Source organism: Eschrichtius robustus, chromosome 3 (genome assembly GCF_028021215.1).
Source record: "Eschrichtius robustus isolate mEscRob2 chromosome 3, mEscRob2.pri, whole genome shotgun sequence".
NCBI classification, from domain to species: Eukaryota; Metazoa; Chordata; class Mammalia; order Artiodactyla; family Eschrichtiidae; genus Eschrichtius; species Eschrichtius robustus.
In genome coordinates, this window is record NC_090826.1 from 86,222,260 (window position 1) to 86,240,630 (window position 18,371).

General features: G+C 35.9%; 1 protein-coding gene and 1 non-coding gene across 2 annotated transcripts in view; both read right to left on the reverse strand.

Annotated features, from left to right (window-relative positions):
* The window catches only part of DPYD (dihydropyrimidine dehydrogenase), a 796,991-nt gene that overhangs the window by 439,061 nt on the left and 339,559 nt on the right, over window positions 1–18,371 (reverse strand). Inside the window, exons 9-10 of the mRNA XM_068540384.1 lie at window positions 10,289–10,396; window positions 8,058–8,227 (exon numbers count right to left, since the gene is read on the reverse strand). Coding sequence (XP_068396485.1) covers window positions 8,058–8,227; window positions 10,289–10,396 — 278 coding nt within the window. The remainder of the gene's footprint in view (window positions 1–8,057; window positions 8,228–10,288; window positions 10,397–18,371) is intronic.
* On the reverse strand, window positions 4,074–4,493 carry LOC137763232 (small Cajal body-specific RNA 2). The gene has a single exon (XR_011073783.1). It is a non-coding gene; the product is annotated as a small Cajal body-specific RNA 2 (non-coding RNA).

Sequence of the window (18,371 nt, forward strand, 5' to 3'; positions counted from 1 at the left end):
AGATATTGTAATATAATACATTTTAAAAATTTAAATTAAAATATAAATAATTAAATAACAATAACTACTTATTTAAAAGCTCTCAGAAGTAATTTTGAGGTATATGTATATATATAAATATAAATTATATATTTTGAATATTTCATATTCATTTAAAGTCTTCCTATAAGGTTTTCAATGTCCCTAAAATATTTTATTCAACATGCTTCACTTATCTGTTGTCTTGGATCAAGCACTATTCTATACTTTCAGTCAGACCCAAGTTGAATGAGCCAATCCATTTGAAGGAGACTGCACTTTAATTTGTGGGATGAGTATAAAGTAATAACTACCCTATGCGGTAAGTGCTCTAATATAGGAAGCATAAAGAGATATAAGGTCTCACAGGAGGGAGAGGCTAATTAGAATGGGATTAAGGAAGCCTTCAAAGAGAAAATGACATTTAGAGCAGACCTTGAAGGATGAGCTCACCTCTTAAGAGAAAACAAATGACTTTAAAAAGAATGACAGGGGCTTCCCTGGTGGCGCAGTGGTTGAGGGTCTGCCTGCTAATGCAGGGGACACGGGTTCGAGCCCTGGTCCGGGAAGATCCCACATGCCACGGAGCAGCTAGGCCCGTGAGCCACAACTGCTGAGCCTGCGCGTCTGGAGCCTGTGCTTCGCGGCGGGAGAGGCCGCGATAGTGAGAGGCCCGCGCACCGCGATGAAGGGTGGCCCCCGCTTGCCGCAACTAGAGAAAGCCCTAGCACAGAAACGAAGACCCAACATAGCGACCAATCAATCAATAAAAAAATAAATAAATCTTAAAAAAAAAAAAAGAATGACAATTTTTTTTGGTTTATGCATTAATCCATGCGTGTTTTTCATTTATTTTTATCTTTTAAATTGTATGCACGTCGAACATGTGTTTAAAAAATTATACAAATTAATTTTTAATATTTTCAATTTATATATAAGAAAAGAAGATATTGGAAAGCTGAGATGAATATTATTAATGGGAGAGGCGCTTCTAAATTTCACATAAAAGTTAATAGAGTAATAGCAACATAAAGTTTAATAGAGTAATAACAAAATATCATTATTTAATAAGGTTTGATAGTGACTTGATACCAGTTTAAAATGTTCACTGTTAATGAATCTGTGTGTATGTATGTGTATATATTTTTTTTTCACATATATAGTATATATATGTACATTGGAAAGTTGGTAAAAAAAGGTACATAGTTTTTAGCTCTACAGATATTCCTAAGTCAACACAATGCAGCCACCCCCTTGGGATTTTTGAAAATAATTAAGCATTTAGAATATATAATCATGAATGGGCACAGGATTTGTTGGCTCCTGGCCTACTTACAGTCCTTTTTTTCCACTCACCATCTGAATTATCACATGTAGTGTAGAATTCTGACAACCACACCTGTCAGCTTCTTTGATATCCATGTCTTGAGTGCAGCAGATTTTACCTCACCAACTGACTGAGGAAACATTAATTGCAACTCGTTTCAAGTGTAATATTTATAGATATTGCTAAAATTTTCAGTACAGAGTTGCTCTCATTCTATGAAGAGATAAAGCCTTCCTGTCCAGATTCCGTATCATTCACAGATCTTTCTCTAAATGTTCAAAATACAGAACTTGGGGAAATAGAAGGAACTCTGAGAAGCATAGTTATAACACTGATTTTACAGATGGGCACATCAGACTAGAATATATAACCTAGAACCAAGTACTTCAACTTTTAGTTAATTCCTTTTTGACTGTTCCATTCTACCTCTCATACTACACTGAAATTTCAGGCTTTTCAAAATGTAAACACATACAGATCCTTGGAATGTCATTCCCACATCATCATAAATTATTAAAGGCATACTTAGTATCTTAGTACCAAGGGAGTCATTAACTACCATTAATTAACTTTGTGTTCCTGGGGACAATTGTGTGTGTGTGTTTGTTTGCAGGTACCTTCATATCTCCAACCATGCTAACAGGTCTCTGATTACCTTCCATGGAGAACGTCAACCGAAATGATGTGCAGGTGACAAATATTGAAGAGCTGCTATAAGCATCACCCTTACTAAGTAAAATTAAATTTGCCACCTTATAAAGTTTATTTTCTAAAAATAGTCCCACGGTCATATCTCTCATAACTAAAAAACTAGAAAACGTTAGCTACTGGTAGGAAATGTTTAGCTAGCCATATTTAGATGATGAAAGTATCTACGGATGTAGCTTTAACATGATTATTTGATATTAAAAATATCTGAGGGGAGACCTACGGATCATGCCACATGAATGATCTATAATGGGGCATGCTGTGTGGTACCAGAAGGATTCAATTAAAAGGTATATTTTTGCACACTAAGATGTGTTATTTCAGAGTTGTAATAATAGTTGAAGAAATTTTTGACTAACAGACCAGGCAATCTGGTTCTGTTATTTTATTATTAAAAATAATAAAGTAGCGTTATCAAAATAGTTGACCATCTGAATAGCTAAAATACATAGAAACAGGCATCATCAAAGTTAAATCAGTTATCATTTTGGCAAATAAACAGGGGGGAAGCCAGGGGGTGCTAGGGAGTAAGATAGAGAGCCCGTTTAAAATATAGCAGAATTAAAGACCTGTCATGTTTTGCTGCCATTGGGAAATTGACTATGTGAACAATAGATTCTTGGTATGTTCTCTGTGTGTGGGACTATGCTATTAAAATAATTTTGTACCATATTCTTCTCAGTAATAGTTAATAAGAACTACAAAGTCCTTCCCTAACCTTATCCTTTAAATTTATCAACTCAAGAGGGTCTGTTGAGTCCTGACCTTCATGCCTCCTTCTAGGGATTCCCAACTGCCTAAAGCATTCTTGCAGTTCTATCTGATCTGTCAACAACTTTTAATACCAGCATTTTTGGGGATTCTGTTATCCTGTGAAATTTAATCTCACCTATTTAAGCTTGCAGAAAGTTCTGGAGGGAATTATTAACAGATTTTCCCTCATCTTCTTAGAGGACAGTGCTGAATGATTGGCTGGTTTCCCTAAGGACCCATGGCTGAGCAGTGCTAGTTTGTCAGTAGCGTCCTATTTAGCATGTGTGTGAGGCCACAAGGGAGACTGAAAGACATTTGGAATCAGAATTACATCAATATGCTGATGATGCCTCCATATCTTCATTTCATCAAACCTTATATCCTGTAGCATTAATGCTTCGTTAACTAAGATGGAAAGTGCCCCCAAACACCACACTGCTTATGGCTCTAATTAGACAGCTGGAAGCCACATTGATGGTACACTAGAGCAGCAGATCAGCAGCCTCAACATCACCAGTGAACTTGTTAAAAATGCACATTCTCAGGCCCATCCCACAGCTACTCAGTCAGAAATTGGGACTAGGGCCCAGCAAGCTGTGTTGAGCAAGCCCTCCAGGTGATTTTGATGCACACTGAAGTAAGAAAACCTCTGCATTAGAGAAATGGGATGCGCTTGTCACTGCAGAATCTATCAGTGGTGCCTCCTAACTTAGTAGATTAAAACATTTCTGGATCTAATTATATGGTTCTTTGTTACTAACCATGTAACAATTCCTTGTTAAGTCTAACTGGCCTATGTAATAATTCATATTTGCCACTAAATGATGGGAAAACTTTATATTGTTCTGTATTTCCCTCCCCCTTCAAAAATCATTTGAGAATTAGACCACAGATTTGGATATATACATGCTGACATGCCTGACAGTAAGGCCTTTTACCAACAGACAAATTATGTTATTTCCAAATTCCATCAAAGAGCCAAAGCCCAATAAACAACATACATATTTGAGAAAAACTCTAAATGTCAATCTTCATTGACTTCAAAGAAACCAGTGTGATTGCAGTTTGTGTGTACTGGGGGTAGAAAGCATAGGAGGAATAGAAGAAATACAAAGAAATTGGGTTTGATATTAAATTCTTCATATAGGTTGAAAATTTGTCTGAGAACATTCTTTCAAAACCTGTATCTTGAAGTAGATACATGATATTGACTTATCAGTTTCATAAGTGCTAGCACTACCATGTCTTGGGCCTCTTTTTTTTTTTTTCAGATCAGAATCGCCTCGATAATCAGTGGCCCAGGACAAGCCCAGCCTCGTCTATCTGATCAATTCATCACTTCTGAGCGCCGGGCCCCGTAGGACCAGCTCCGGGACCTCCAGGACCGCAGCGTTGCCACCGCCCAAGGGGCCTCGCTGCACAGCGCCCCGAAGAAGGGGCTTCGCAGGAGGGGAGCTTTTCATTTCGGGTTGGTCCGGCGGGGCTGGAGTCACAACCCGATCAAATAAGATCAAGGTGTAGGCCGGGAGAGGGGCACGGGGGCGGGCGCACGCACTCGCCTTGCACGCACCACGCGCGCACTCACACATTCACGCGTCCACTCACACACTCAGCCCGCAGGCGCCTTCCACACACCTCGCCACAGTTCTACCCAGCCTCACCCCACGCCGCTCTCCCTCCGGTGAAAGGGCGGAAGTGCGCCTCTTTGATGTATACCAAATCAAGTAATTACATTTATCTAACTTGGAAACTATGAGCCTTTTTAATGCTAGAAGCCCTGGATGCTTATTCTCTCCAGAAAACATTCATTCCACAATTATCTGTTGAACACTTCTTATGTGGCATCGATTGTGCTAGGCAGGGGAAGAAAAAAGTGATGATCAAGGCACTGTTCTCATAGAGCTCACAGCCCAGTAGTTTTAAGACCGTGTAAACATTTTAGTTTCTTGTAAGCTAACAATAAACATCCAAACGTTTGTTCTTCTAGTTTTAATTAAGCCCCAGATCCGCCTGAGTTCTACTAAGCTCAACTGCAGGCGTACGACAAGTTATCCCACCAACCCATTGCTTCCTCCCAATACTTTGATAAACACAGTTCATCCCACCAAGCTTTGGTCTTCTGACTGAGCCATGCCTGGACTCTGATCCTTTCGTTCCTATAATCCAGCCGCTTTAACAATTAGCCCCTGAATAGCCTCCCTGCTTCTGACCCAATCCCCCTTAGTCAATTATCAGTAGAGCAGTCCTTTTAAAATTTAACTCAGATCTTGATGTTTGTCTGCTCAAAACAGTTCAGTTGTTTCCTCTTTCACTCAGTTAAAAACTAAAGACCTTATGAACACTTACAAGACCTCACCACATACTGCCACATACTATCCTCTCATACTCTGTTCCAGTTACGCTGACTTTTTTTTTTTTCCCCCTATTCCTAGAAGTCCAAGAGCCTTCCTCAATCAAGGATGAATGCATTTACCTTGATATGGAACCTTTTTCTCCCAAATGTCTACATTCCCTCAATGTTTTCATCTCTATCCCCAAAGTCATCATATTAGAGAGGCATTCCTGGACCACCCCATTTAAAATGGCAAGTCCTGTCTCCTCTTCCACCATACCCTCTCCCCAAATTCACACTTTGTTTACTCCTATTTTAACTATTTTCTCCATTGCATTAACCACTGTTCAACATACATTTATGTGACAATTTGTTTGGTTGAGTGTCTTTCCTTACTAGGTATGAGCTCCATGAGGGCAAGAATTTCTATCTGATGTTTTCACTGCTGTATTCCAATTGCCTAAAGCAGTGCTTGATACACAGTGGATGCTCAATAAATGTAGGTTGATTAAACAAACAAAAAAACAAACAAGCAAACAAAACTTCTACCTTCTCAAGTAATTAATTATCTGGTCTCGTTTTGTGTGTCTATGTGTGTTCTACTTATGCAGAAGAAATAGCCACTACTCATCTCTAGTGACCCTTGCCAATGGAAGATGACTATAATATAAAGTATGAAGTAAACTGACATTGTCATTCAGGGGTGTCTTCCCTTCCAACTTTCAAGGTGCAGCCTTTCATAATGAAAACTTCTCTGACTTTAGATTTAGAAAAATAAGATTTAAAATATTTAGTTCAAAACATATTGCTCAAGTACTTATTATTTGCTGAGGTCCTATGCTATGCATGAGGAGACAAAGATGAATCAAATTAGCTTCTGTCTTTTTTTATCTTAGGCAAGTCACTTTACTCCAGTACAGCTGTTTTCCTTTTATTTGTACCATGATAAGATTGCACTAATTGATGCCTAAAATGGTGCTCCAGAGAGGGTGTGGAGAAAAGGGAACCCTCTTTCACTGTTGGTGGGAATGTAAATTGATACAGCCACTATGGAGAACAGTATGGAGGGGTTCCTTAAAAAACTAAAAATAGAACTACCAGACGACCCAGCAATCCCACTACTGGGCATATACCCTGAGAAAACCATAATTCAAAAAGAGTCATGTACCAAAATGTTCATTGCAGCTCTATTTACAATAGCCAGGACATGGAAGCAACCTAAGTGTCCATCAATAGATGAATGGATAAAGAAGATGAGGCACGTATATACAATGGAATATTACTCAGCCATAAAAAGGAACGAAACTGAGTTATCTGTAGTGAGGTGGATGGACCTAGAGACTGTCATACAGAGTGAAGTAAGTCAGAAAGAGAAAAACAAACACCGTATGTTAACACACATATATGGAATCTAAAAAAACAAAAGAAAATGGTCAGAAGAACCTAGGGGCAAGAGGGGCAAGATGGGAACGCAGACCTACTGCAGACCTACTAGAGGATGGACTTGAGGACACGGGGAGGGGGAAGGGTAAGCTGGGACAAAGTGAGAGAGTGGCATGGACATATATACACTACCAAACATAAAATAGATAGCTAGTGGGAAGCAGCCGCATAGCACAGGGAGATCAGCTCCGGTGCTTTGTGACCACCTAGAGGGGTGGGATAGGGAGGGTGTAAGGGAGGGAGACGCAAGAGGGAAGAGTTATTGGGACATATGTATATGTATAACTGATTCACTTTGTTATAAAGCAGAAACTAACACACCATTGTAAAGCAATTATACTCCAATAAAGCTGTTTAAATAAATAAATAAATAAATAATAAGTAAAATAAAATGGTGCTCCAGAAAAAACTCCTATGATTACAAGACTATCTCCACCTTGGATTTTGGAAAAGTCTGAAAGGGTAGAGTGGATAGAGAAAAACCTGGAGAATAAAGTTGACATTTTTAACTCGGTCATGAACCAGTGGTGACTCTGATATTTTAGTGAGATTAATCTGTAATGTGGTTAGTCTATATGTGACAAATTACCTATTGACTACAGTTATAATTCTTGCCTAGAATAGAGACTCCAAATATGTTCAGGCATTCTAAAGCAAATCAAATTCATAATACTGATTTGGATAAAATGAGTAATTTATCTTTCTATAAATACATTTGGTTCTTGTTCTCAGAACTAATACCCTTTATAAGGCATTATCTTCCTTAATGTTAAAATTTGAGAAGTCTGTGGTGCATGTACCCGGCTGATGTTTCACCCAAGATTAGTCACCAGTCACCTGTTAGAATGAAATGATTTTAAATCTGTCATTTTTAGTAAGTTAACTAATTATTAATTCTAAATAATGCTTATGTTAGAGCTCTTTTAAGAAATAAATGGAAACCTCTTTGTTCTACTGCCTTCATAGCAGAATGAACTAACTATAAGTATGATATATATATATCTATATCTATATCTATATATCTATATATCTATATATATATATATCTGAATGCAGCTTGTAAATTTGACTTATGGAAAATTCCGAATGTCTCTAATTACCACATTCTCCTAATTAATATCCATATATTTTGTGAAGAGTATCTAGTATTTGGATATGCAAGACTTAGCACATTCCACTGTTACTAGTTAAATACAGTACCTTTCAAAGATATTAACCCTGAGAATAAGAAGCACTTGTGTATTGACAAAGATAAACTTCTCATTGTATCCAAATCAGTATTATAAAATAATTTTCTTTTATTTTGAATGTCTGTACTAGAAAAAGCAACTATGGGTAACCCAGAAATTTTTAAATGTGCGTCTCACAATCTGAAGAACATTCTAATGATTTAAACTAGGAGACTGCACATTAACAGTTACATCTTCTAAAATTTGTTGCATGACAACTCCATATTTTCTGATGGTTCCATTTTACCTCCTCAGGGACAGCTCTTATATGAACAAAGCCTTTTCTGAAGACGATGAACACTCGGCGGGCTCCACAACGTAAAGCGGATGTTGCACAGTCGAAAGCTGTGTCTCCAGCTCCAAGTACAATCACGGCTCCCCGTATCGATGGCAATGGAGAGTGACAGGCACACATTCCTGAATGATGAAAGGAAGACCCCATTTTCAAGTAGAGAAACCATTTCTGCATGACAGCTCAAAAGATACTTGTACTCAAAGCAGTGTAAAATTGCATCTTGCAGTTTTCGAGGATGGAGTGTCACTATCAAATTATTCTGCTTCATTGAAAGACAGTTTTATTCCCACTTTAAAGATATGCTCATATGTGTAATTTCATAGTCAATACCTTTAACTTCTTTTTTTCCTTCTAGAAGGATAGCTATAACACATTTTGAAGAGTGTGGGTCATAATAAACTGGAATCAATCAATTTAAACTCTCTGTCAAAGTTGTGATATGTATTTTTAACTTATTGTCATTAAATTTGTTTGTTAGAAGAAAAAAAGTGATCCTTGTGATCTAAGTTAATAATCTGCAGTATTTCATTAAAACATTTTATTTAGAAATCATCTTATAAGATTTCTAACATATAGCCCTGCTGCATAGTATATTTAGTAAATTTTGAAAATTAACATGCTGAATATGTTCCCTTTATGTAACTGAAGAATTTCTGAGAACTATTTTCTTGAAATAGTTAAAATAAAACTTCCTCCCTTTTACTGCTTTTTTCCTGGTTTTGTTTGTAAAACTGAGCAATAAAAGAAATATGACTTTCCAAGTGAACATTTCTCAACAGCATTTATATGAATATTTGATGCCCATATGAAGATTCTTTAAAAAGTAAAATGCAGGTGTTCGCTATGTATTAGGTAGCGCTGTATTATTGGATTAAATAAAACTGTTGACAAGATAAATTACTATAATTTTTGAAATGGCACCACAGATAGCATAATCATTTTGCTTGAAAGAGTTTGTATTTGGGATTACATAATTAGCCTTTTGTAATTCTCAAATACGTGCTATGTGTACAATGATCTTCCCTAGCAAGCATCATGTTCTCTTGGAAGGAAGAGGACAAAGATGGTACACAACTTTAGCTGTAAAGTTCTACAGATTGATCTAAGAGAGAAAGTTTCTTATCTTTTTCAATTTTAGGAGAATAAATGTAGATTCTTATCTTTTCCGTGTGTAATTGATGTTAGACTATCTGAAGTTCAGAATTCTTTTTTTTTTTTTTTTGTTTATTTCTTTATTTATGGCTGTGTTGGGTCTTCGTTTCTGTGCGAGGGCTTTCTCCAGTTGCGACAAGCGGGGGCCACTCTTCATCGCGGTGCGCGGGCCTCTCACTGTCGTGGCCTCTCTTGTTGCGGAGCACAGGCTCCAGACGCGCAGGCTCAGTAGTTGTGGCTCACGGGCTCTAGAGCACAGGCTCAGTAGTTGTGGCGCATGGGCTTAGTTGCTCCACAGCATGTGGGATCTTCCCAGACCAGGGCTCGAACCCGTGTCCCCTGCATTAGCAGGCAGATTCTCAACCACTGTGCCACCAGGGAAGCCCCAGAATTCTTTAAAAATATATATTTAAAGGAGTTTGACTATCGGGTTTTAGGGAATATATTATAGCTTCTTTAACACTAAGACGATGACTCTAGCCCAGTCAAAGCAGAGGACAGGCATAGCTTCCAGTTGTTCTTCCTTTGGTGTGTGAAGTGATTTCACACAGAGACTAGGTATTAGGGTATCCATCGAAGTGTTTTATTTTAATTTCATAAAACTGTGGTTCAGGAAGAGACTGAATCTTTCTGCTGGTGTGGATACAAATCATGGAAGACATGGTCACTTGTCCTATTTTAAACAAAAAAATAAAACAGTTCCCAAAGTGAAGTTCCTGCCTTTTCTTTTAAGAACATCTTCTGATGTTTGTTAAGGGCACTCTTATTTTGAAGCAACTTTTCATAATGCAGTTTAGACCTGTATATAACACAGTGAAAAATCCTTATGATGATGTTTGATTGGGAGGATGGACAGATAGATGATTCTGGCTAACAGTAATGTCAGATTTTTTTTTTTCCATTTTACATTGGTGTTATACAAGGATGCATTGGAGATCTGGACAATTTCCTACTGAGCCTGGACTTAATATACATTCATAATACACATAACAACATAGGTAACATTAGGAACAGAAGACAATATGTGATACCTGCTTTACTGCTTTTGGCTACAAGTGGCAGAAAGTCTTTGGATGTATAAAACCCCTGGTCCTGTGTCAGGCCTTGGAAGATGTGATCCTTTTTGGGTTCTGGCAAACCTAAGTAAAAAAATTTATAAAATATCATTAGCAGGAGGAGTGACTTTTCCTACCGACTATTAGAAAGGAAGTAGAAAGCTGTAATCATTAAGATAATGTGGTTCTTAGAGGAAAAAAATCTATAACCAAATTAACATAAAAGAATGTACGTAACACAATGTAACAGACCTCAGAGTATACCTTTAATACATAACTAAGAATACATCATAAATCACACATTCATGTGCACATGTACATATACAGAAACATGGATACTCACATATAGTGTTAAGGGGAAAATCAAGTTATATTCTTTCCTCATGTCATAAATAAAAATAAATTTCTGGTGTATTAAAGTGCTAAATATAAAAAATTCATCACAAAACCTAAAAGAAAATATGGATATATGTTTATCTAGTTCCTGAATATGGAAGGTCTTTCTAAGGGGGTAGGGGGGGAGGAAAGACTAAAAAATTTCGAAGGAAAAAAAAGTATTTTACCACAAAAATTCAGCTAGTTTTACACTTCAAAAATATTATAAACAAATTAAATGCCAAAGTGATTAGCTAGAAGAATATTTTAACAAATAAAATGTCTTTTCTATATAAAGACATTTCTCAGTTTTAATGAGGAACATATTAACTTTTCAATAGAAGCATAAACAAAGGGTAACAAAAATTGGGATAACAAAAAATATAAATAGTTTATAAGCACCAAAAATCTTAAATCCCCTAGTAATTTAAGAACTGCAAGTTAAAACAATGAGATATGATTTCTCCTCTATTAAAAAGTAAAGGGTTTAAGAAAATTACACTATATGGCAAGGTTAAAGATGGGATTTGTTATGCTCTTTTGGTAGAAATTTGGTAGAAACTGGCATCTAATTCTAAAAAACAGTTTTGAATCTATCATAAGAAAATACTAAGACATGCAAATAAAGGTTTGATGTACAAAAATGGTCAGTGGAAAAAAAAGATAAGAGAGAGAGAGAAAGCGTGGAGGAATATTAAAATGCCAACAGAATGAATAATCCAGTTTTACTTTAAGAGATGAAAAACATGACAGAACAAAATGCAGCCATTAAAACAAACATTTGAAAAATGTGGTAACAGATTGTAGTCAAAATACAGTGTTAAATAAACTAGCAGGACATAAAACACTGTGTATAGTATGATTTAAGTTTTATAAAAATATATAAACTATATAATCTGAACTGTAATCATTTCTGGTGGTGAGATTGTGGATATTCTGGGTTTTTAAAAATTATTTCCTTATTTTCCAAATGTTCTATAACATGCATGTATCAACTAATTAGGAAATAATTGCCAACACTTTGAAAAGAATATGAATAGCTGGTTAAAATGTTTTCAAACTACAAATGAAGCAAATCTGATAGCTTTCACCCCACTACAGGAAAGCTTTTCATCTCAATTCCATAAGGGGGAAATTTATAGTTTAATGTTATTTACTATCCAAATCTCAGTCTACCAATAGACCATTCCAGAGAAACAGGAGCTTATTTCATAGTTAAATGAAAGCAAATGGTAGTTGCTGGTAGACACTCGGAGTAAAAAGCATGGCCCAGGAGATGAGTTTTGTTGTGTGCGATAAGGTTGATACTGTATCTGACCTGAAAACTGAAGGTGCTGGTGGGTTGAGTGCGTAGCCAGCAATAAACCACTGCTGTCCCTTCAAATTAAATCAAACATTTTTCTTTCCTGTCTAGCACCTCTTTCATTTCCTCCCCCCAAAAGATTTGCCCTTTGTTTTTAGGTTATTGTAAGACCATTTTTTAAAATTATTTTAATTATCTAAGAAAGTTAGGCAAGTCATTTGACTGGTCTTTGCTCTGGCTTCTCTATAAACAAAACGGGGATAACTTTATTTCTTCATTTTCTGACACGGAGGAATATCTCTTAGTCTATTTGTAACATGGAAACTATTACATAAATGTGTGGTTATATATGTTAATGCAACTCTTTTCGAAGGACTGAGATGGGGGTGGTTACAGTTACATAAATATAGCTGAATATGTACTTGAAGAGTCTAATGACAAAACAATTTTTCTTGAAAGCTATTAAAAGATGATTGTAGTTTAAGCTACATTTGATTAGTCAAGCCAACATGTATCATTTTATATATATATATAAAATATACATATTTAAATAATAAGGACCTGTCTCCCCTTTCATATTACTATACTATAGAGATTACATATGTTCTATGGTACTTCATTTTCCCATTTTCCTGTTAAAAAACCACAACAAGGAAAACAATGTGAAGGGTTTTGCAATTTCAAGGTGATATGATAAGCAAAAACCTTTAAGACAGATCAAAAACAAAGCACAGAGAATGTAAGTGGTGGATAAGAATTCTACAGTTTCTGGTAATGAAGTCTAAGATCCTTCCTTTACTAATTCCTAATCTGAGCTTTTTCATTACTTGCCATGGTTAAGGTAAAAGGGAGATTTACATCTGTGCTTATTTTCTATAGACCCACTGCTAAAATAACTGTTATATAAAGAAATGCAAGGCATTCGTATTAAACACACCGCCTGACCCATAGAGATGACTTTTTGTCTCCTGCAAGAATTATTTCACAAGAAAAAAGCTTTGGTAAAATTTAAATTTCAGTTTTTCACTTGAATCATACACTGACAAGGACAACTGAGTTTCCTGTGCTTTCACCCCACTCTGCATTTATCACTGTAATGAATTTAACATTTACTGGGTCAGATTCTCCCTGTAAATGTTCAAGAGGGCACCAGCTAAATGTTCTGACCTATAGATACTGGCTTGAGGAGAGGAAAAATGAGCCAGTAACTGGATGAGATGATTATGATTGGGTTATCTCTGCAGCCTATTTAGCCACACCTCAAGTCATGCTCACTTTTAGATTCCCAGTGTCCACGGAGCCCTTCTCCCCTACCTGGGTGGCAGATCATCTATTAGGACCATGTATGTGAAGCTCTGCTCACATACTCTTTGGCAGTCCAGCCCAGCTGGCAGAAGTACCCTATTCTCTGCTAACCATGATGCTGCTGGGTGATTAGGAACAGGGTCTTTGTCATCAGACAGAGTTTGGTGCGAGTTCTACCTCTCCCATTTATCTGATTGTGATCTTCTGTAAGTTCCTATGACTGTTAGTTTTATGTGTACATAGCTAAGTACACACATCAAATTATCCAATCAAACACTAATCCAGGTATTACTGTGAAGGCAATTTATAGATGTGGTTAATATCTATAATCAGTTGATTTTAAGTAAAGGAGATTACCTCAATAATCTGGATAAGCTTCATCCAATCAGTCCAAAGGTCTTAAGAAAAAAATTGAGGTTTCCTTAAGAAAGAAGAAATTCTGTCTGTCTGCTGGCCTGGCCTACAGATTTTAGATTTGCCAGCTCCCACAACTGCATAAGCCAATTCCTTGAAATAAATCATACCACTCAATCTATCTATCTATCTATCTACCTATTCATCTATTTTATATATCTCTTAAAGGCTTTATCTTTCTAGAGAGCCCTGAAACAATTCATTAATTGCTCTGATCTTCCACCTCTGCATTTCTAAAACAGAGATAATAATTATATTTCTCTTCTCTCACAGATGTGCGACTTAAAGGAATATCTATCTATCTATCTATCCATACATATATATATAAAGCATTGGGACCTGGCACATAGTGAATGCTCAATAAACACTATCTATTAATATTATGATAGGTTTATTATTCTGTAGTTTATAATTTTTTTTTCAAATTCCACATCTTGTGGCAAGGAAGAATAAAGCTTAAATCAAAGTAAAGTATTAAAACCTTAGCAAATTTAAACAAAGTGCTACAAAAGAAGAAAAATGAAGCAACCTTAAGTGAAATATGAAAGATAATGAAACTTGCAAATACCCATCTATCAAAGGAAGATTTCCCTGAGAGTAGGTGGCATATTAATAAATAAGGTATGTGTCTATACCAGGATGATTTCAAAATGACACTGAAATGACTTTTTAATTCCCCTTTCAGTGGGAAGACGGAGGATTATGAATAAAGAGGAATTGACAAAGATTTGACAAACAAAACAGCTCAGGGTAGTATACGTATAGTGTTCTTTGTTTTTCAAGAAGGCCAGATAGTTTCTTTGTTCCCCTAGAATAGTTACTGAAGTTTTTGGTGTTTCAGCATGCATTTATACAAAGGAACACCTTCTTAAGAAGTACTGAAAGATTATCATTTTCAAGTTCTCCAAAAAGAAAAGAAAGAACTAAAATGTTGCTTATACTACAGAAAATCTAACTTAACATGTATTGATTACTTATAGGCACTGTTCTAAGTGTCTGACATATAGGTAGGTGATTTTTATATACTAACTCATTTAATTCTCAAAACAACTCTATAAGACAACTCGCATTATTATCTGCATTTTAGATATGAGGAAACTGAGGCACATAAAGATTAAGTAACTTTGCTGAAGGTCATAGAACAAGTAAGTAGTAATGTCAATTTCTAACCTAGATGGTCTGGCTGTAGAGTGTATGCTTTACCTTCAAAATGCTGCCTTTGCCATGCATAAGGTTATAATTAAGCCCTGTTATAATGTGTTGCTACATAACAAGTGATGTCTAAAGTAATCATTCAACGTATATGTATTAAGTTTCACTGTAAGGCTATGGATACGCATACAACACAGAATGTTCCAATCTAGTGGTAGAGAAAAGACTGGCTGCTTCCCTAGGCTGCATCTTTGTTTTGCGATTCTTTTCTCTAGCACAATTCCTCTCTAAAATGTCTTCCTTCTTAAGTGCATTCCCCTTGGGTATCTGCTGGTTATTTTTCAATATTTGATATTCTTTGAAATCTGTATCTTTGCTTTGTTTCCAAAGCACCTCCCTCTGAAACAACTACAGAATAAACAACAGCAGTGTATTTAGTAAATTCTTTGTACTCATATTAAGCTCTGCACAACTTCAATTAACATTAACAAGATATTAAATATTCTGTTTTGTGTTATCATCTAGTAAGTAACAGACGAGGAATAAGTTTCTAAGGCTGAGTCTTCATAGCTATTGTAGGACGTGTTTAAGAATTTCTCAGATTTTATAATGTCTGCATGTGTTACTTCACTGGGTCCACTCATTCAGTGCTAACTGAATTGAGCAACAATTTGTGTGACGCCTCTCATTCTTGAAGGCATTCACTTGAATGACAGCTAAGCCGTCATGCGGAAGATGGTGATCAGATAGACATGCCACGGGAGACAGCCTCACACATCCCACAGAAGTGGAGAAGACAGCACAGAACATTGTGAGACTGCCTCAGGTTCCTGGCTTACGGAAATGGGCAATGTTCTAGTATTCTGAACTCTCTCTGCAGGTATACCGTCCTGTTATTTCACACGAGTGCTTTTTCAATAAGAAGATTTTAGTAGACATATAAGATCCCTCTGATTATGTCCTATTCTCAAGTGTACTGGCTGAGCACAGCAAAATGTAGTTGATGGCAAATGTCCTAAGTTTTTCACTTTTCCAAGTACTTTTGTGTCTGAGATTTTGCTGTCTTCTCAAAGAAGAAAGCACATTGTGTGATCTCAGTCCTCATTGCTAAGCCTGGTTTGGGGAATGGTGCCGCATGAGGAAGAATATTAACATGTGAAGGTTAAACGTGGATTCATTAAACAAACTCTCACTAAGGGACACGAGGCTATCTACCACAGCTATGCAGTTGTGTCTTTGTAAGAAATGTCCCTGTGTAACCATTGTTTTTCTTTATTTCTGTTTATTAAATCTTTTTAAAATATCTTAATGCCAACTGACTTATTTCTATCATTTGTAAATACAGCGTACTGAATAAGAGTGAAACCTCTAAGTCGGACTTTCTGCGTTAAAATTCTCATTCTAGCTCTTACTAGCCATTGACCTTGGGCAAGTAAATTATTCTTTCTGGGCAGCAGCGGCCTCATCATAGGGTTGTTAGGAGAGTAAAATGAAAACAATATATGTAAAGCTCTTTGCATAGATGTGAAATAAACGTTTCCTTTTATTTGCATTCTCTCCCTAAAAGCCTTTGTTTGATATAATGAAAGGATACGTTCGGATAGCCATAAATTAAATGTTCATCTAATCCATGATATACACAATTCACACTGTTGCACATTTAAGCGGTCAGTGTTGGACAGACTGGTTAGAATGAAAGGCTGTGGTAAGACAAGGGTATTCCTCCAACCTCATTCATTCTACAGACTACAATGGACGCAAACCATACGTGCTTCAAGACCAGGAAATAGCAAGGTTAAGACTCTCTATTGGTTAAGGCATCATTCAAATTGCATCAGTTAGTTAAAATTCTGCCTCAGAGACCACTGACCTAGGAGTCTGTAGAACTGGGCTCTAGTCTCATTATATCCCCTTTCTAGCTGTACTTGGGTAAAATTACTTTTAATACTGTGGCTGTCAAATTCCTTTATTTTATCTAATTATGTTTTATTAAGGTATAATTGACATATATTAGTTTCAGGTGTACAACATAAAGATTCAGTATTTGTATATATTGCAAAATGATTACCACAGTAAGTCGAGTTAACTGCCTTGATTGGAACGAAGATATCTCTGACTTATGTACAGGGTTGTTCTGAAATGAGGTGGAAAAGTGCACATAAAAGCACTCTGGTAAATCTAAAACAACATTCAAATGTAAGTCATTATTACTGTCTTGGGTAAAATATAAAAACTATGGAAAATAAAGACTCACATTATAAAAGATTCATAGTATACACTTTCACAAACAGAAGATACTGCAATTAATCATAAGAAGATATTTAAATGGCTGTATATAGATATGTAAATGTAGGTATAACTCATAAATACATGTATTATGGATATATGTGTTTATATACTTACTAGAAAAAGTAAACTATTTCGATATCAAGCCCGAACAGTTGAGATTACAATATGGAAATAAAATATTCTTTTCAAGGGCCTAAGCATTCCACAATTTCACAATGGATTTTAAAGTTCTTCATCTGTCACTTAAAGATCACTTATATGACTCAAAGGATTTACTTCCAAGGGAAAACAGTGCCATAAGGGTTATCATTCTAGGATCTATATATGGATTAGAAAGAGAACAGATCAATGATGCCCTATTGTGATTCTTTTCTCAATAAAACTCCCCATCTTTTTCTGACAACCCACTGTAAATGCGTTTAGCTCTTGAGTGTTCAGACTGAATTCAGAAAGAGTGGAGTGATTCAATATAACATATATGAAATCAGATCACCATATATCACAATAGTATTCATTTCATTGATTTTTCAAATCCCCATTAAATATCTGTTCTGTATAACTGCTGTCTAGTCTCTCTCTCTCTCAATGTGACCACAAGCATTAATTGTATGGATCACATAATTCGTTAGAGCATAACAAGATGAAGACTTTTAAAAAATGTTATGAATGAAATCACCATCTCAAATCATATTTTTTCCCATTACACAAGGTATTTTTCTGTACAGAAACATATAACAATAATGACATCCAGAACTAAGAGGAGTAAGGAACACTCATACAATTTTGAAAATCGGAGAGACGCTGAACTAAGATCTTCTTTTGGTATTTAATTATGAAAACAGTAGAATTTTAAAAGCATTGAAGAGAATAAAGTAAACAAATGTAATAATTCCTATGAAGTTACAAACGTATTTCAGTTTGCTTTTATGATTTCATGTAGAAAATATGTATAAGTTCTATTATACCAATGAGATCAGTTCATAAAATTTCATATTAGAGCTTAATATCAGGCTCCAATTTAGAGTTTGTATGGGTGACAGACAATATAAACATATTAATAAATCAATGTGTTCACAAGGTCAACCCATATGAAGTAAATGGAATCTAAGTGGTTAAAATTCTTCTAGAGGATTTTTAAGCTGTAATAAAATATCTAGCAATTTCATTTAACAAAATGAGAATAAGGTTCACTATGCATTTGTAGTCTCATAATTTTTACTC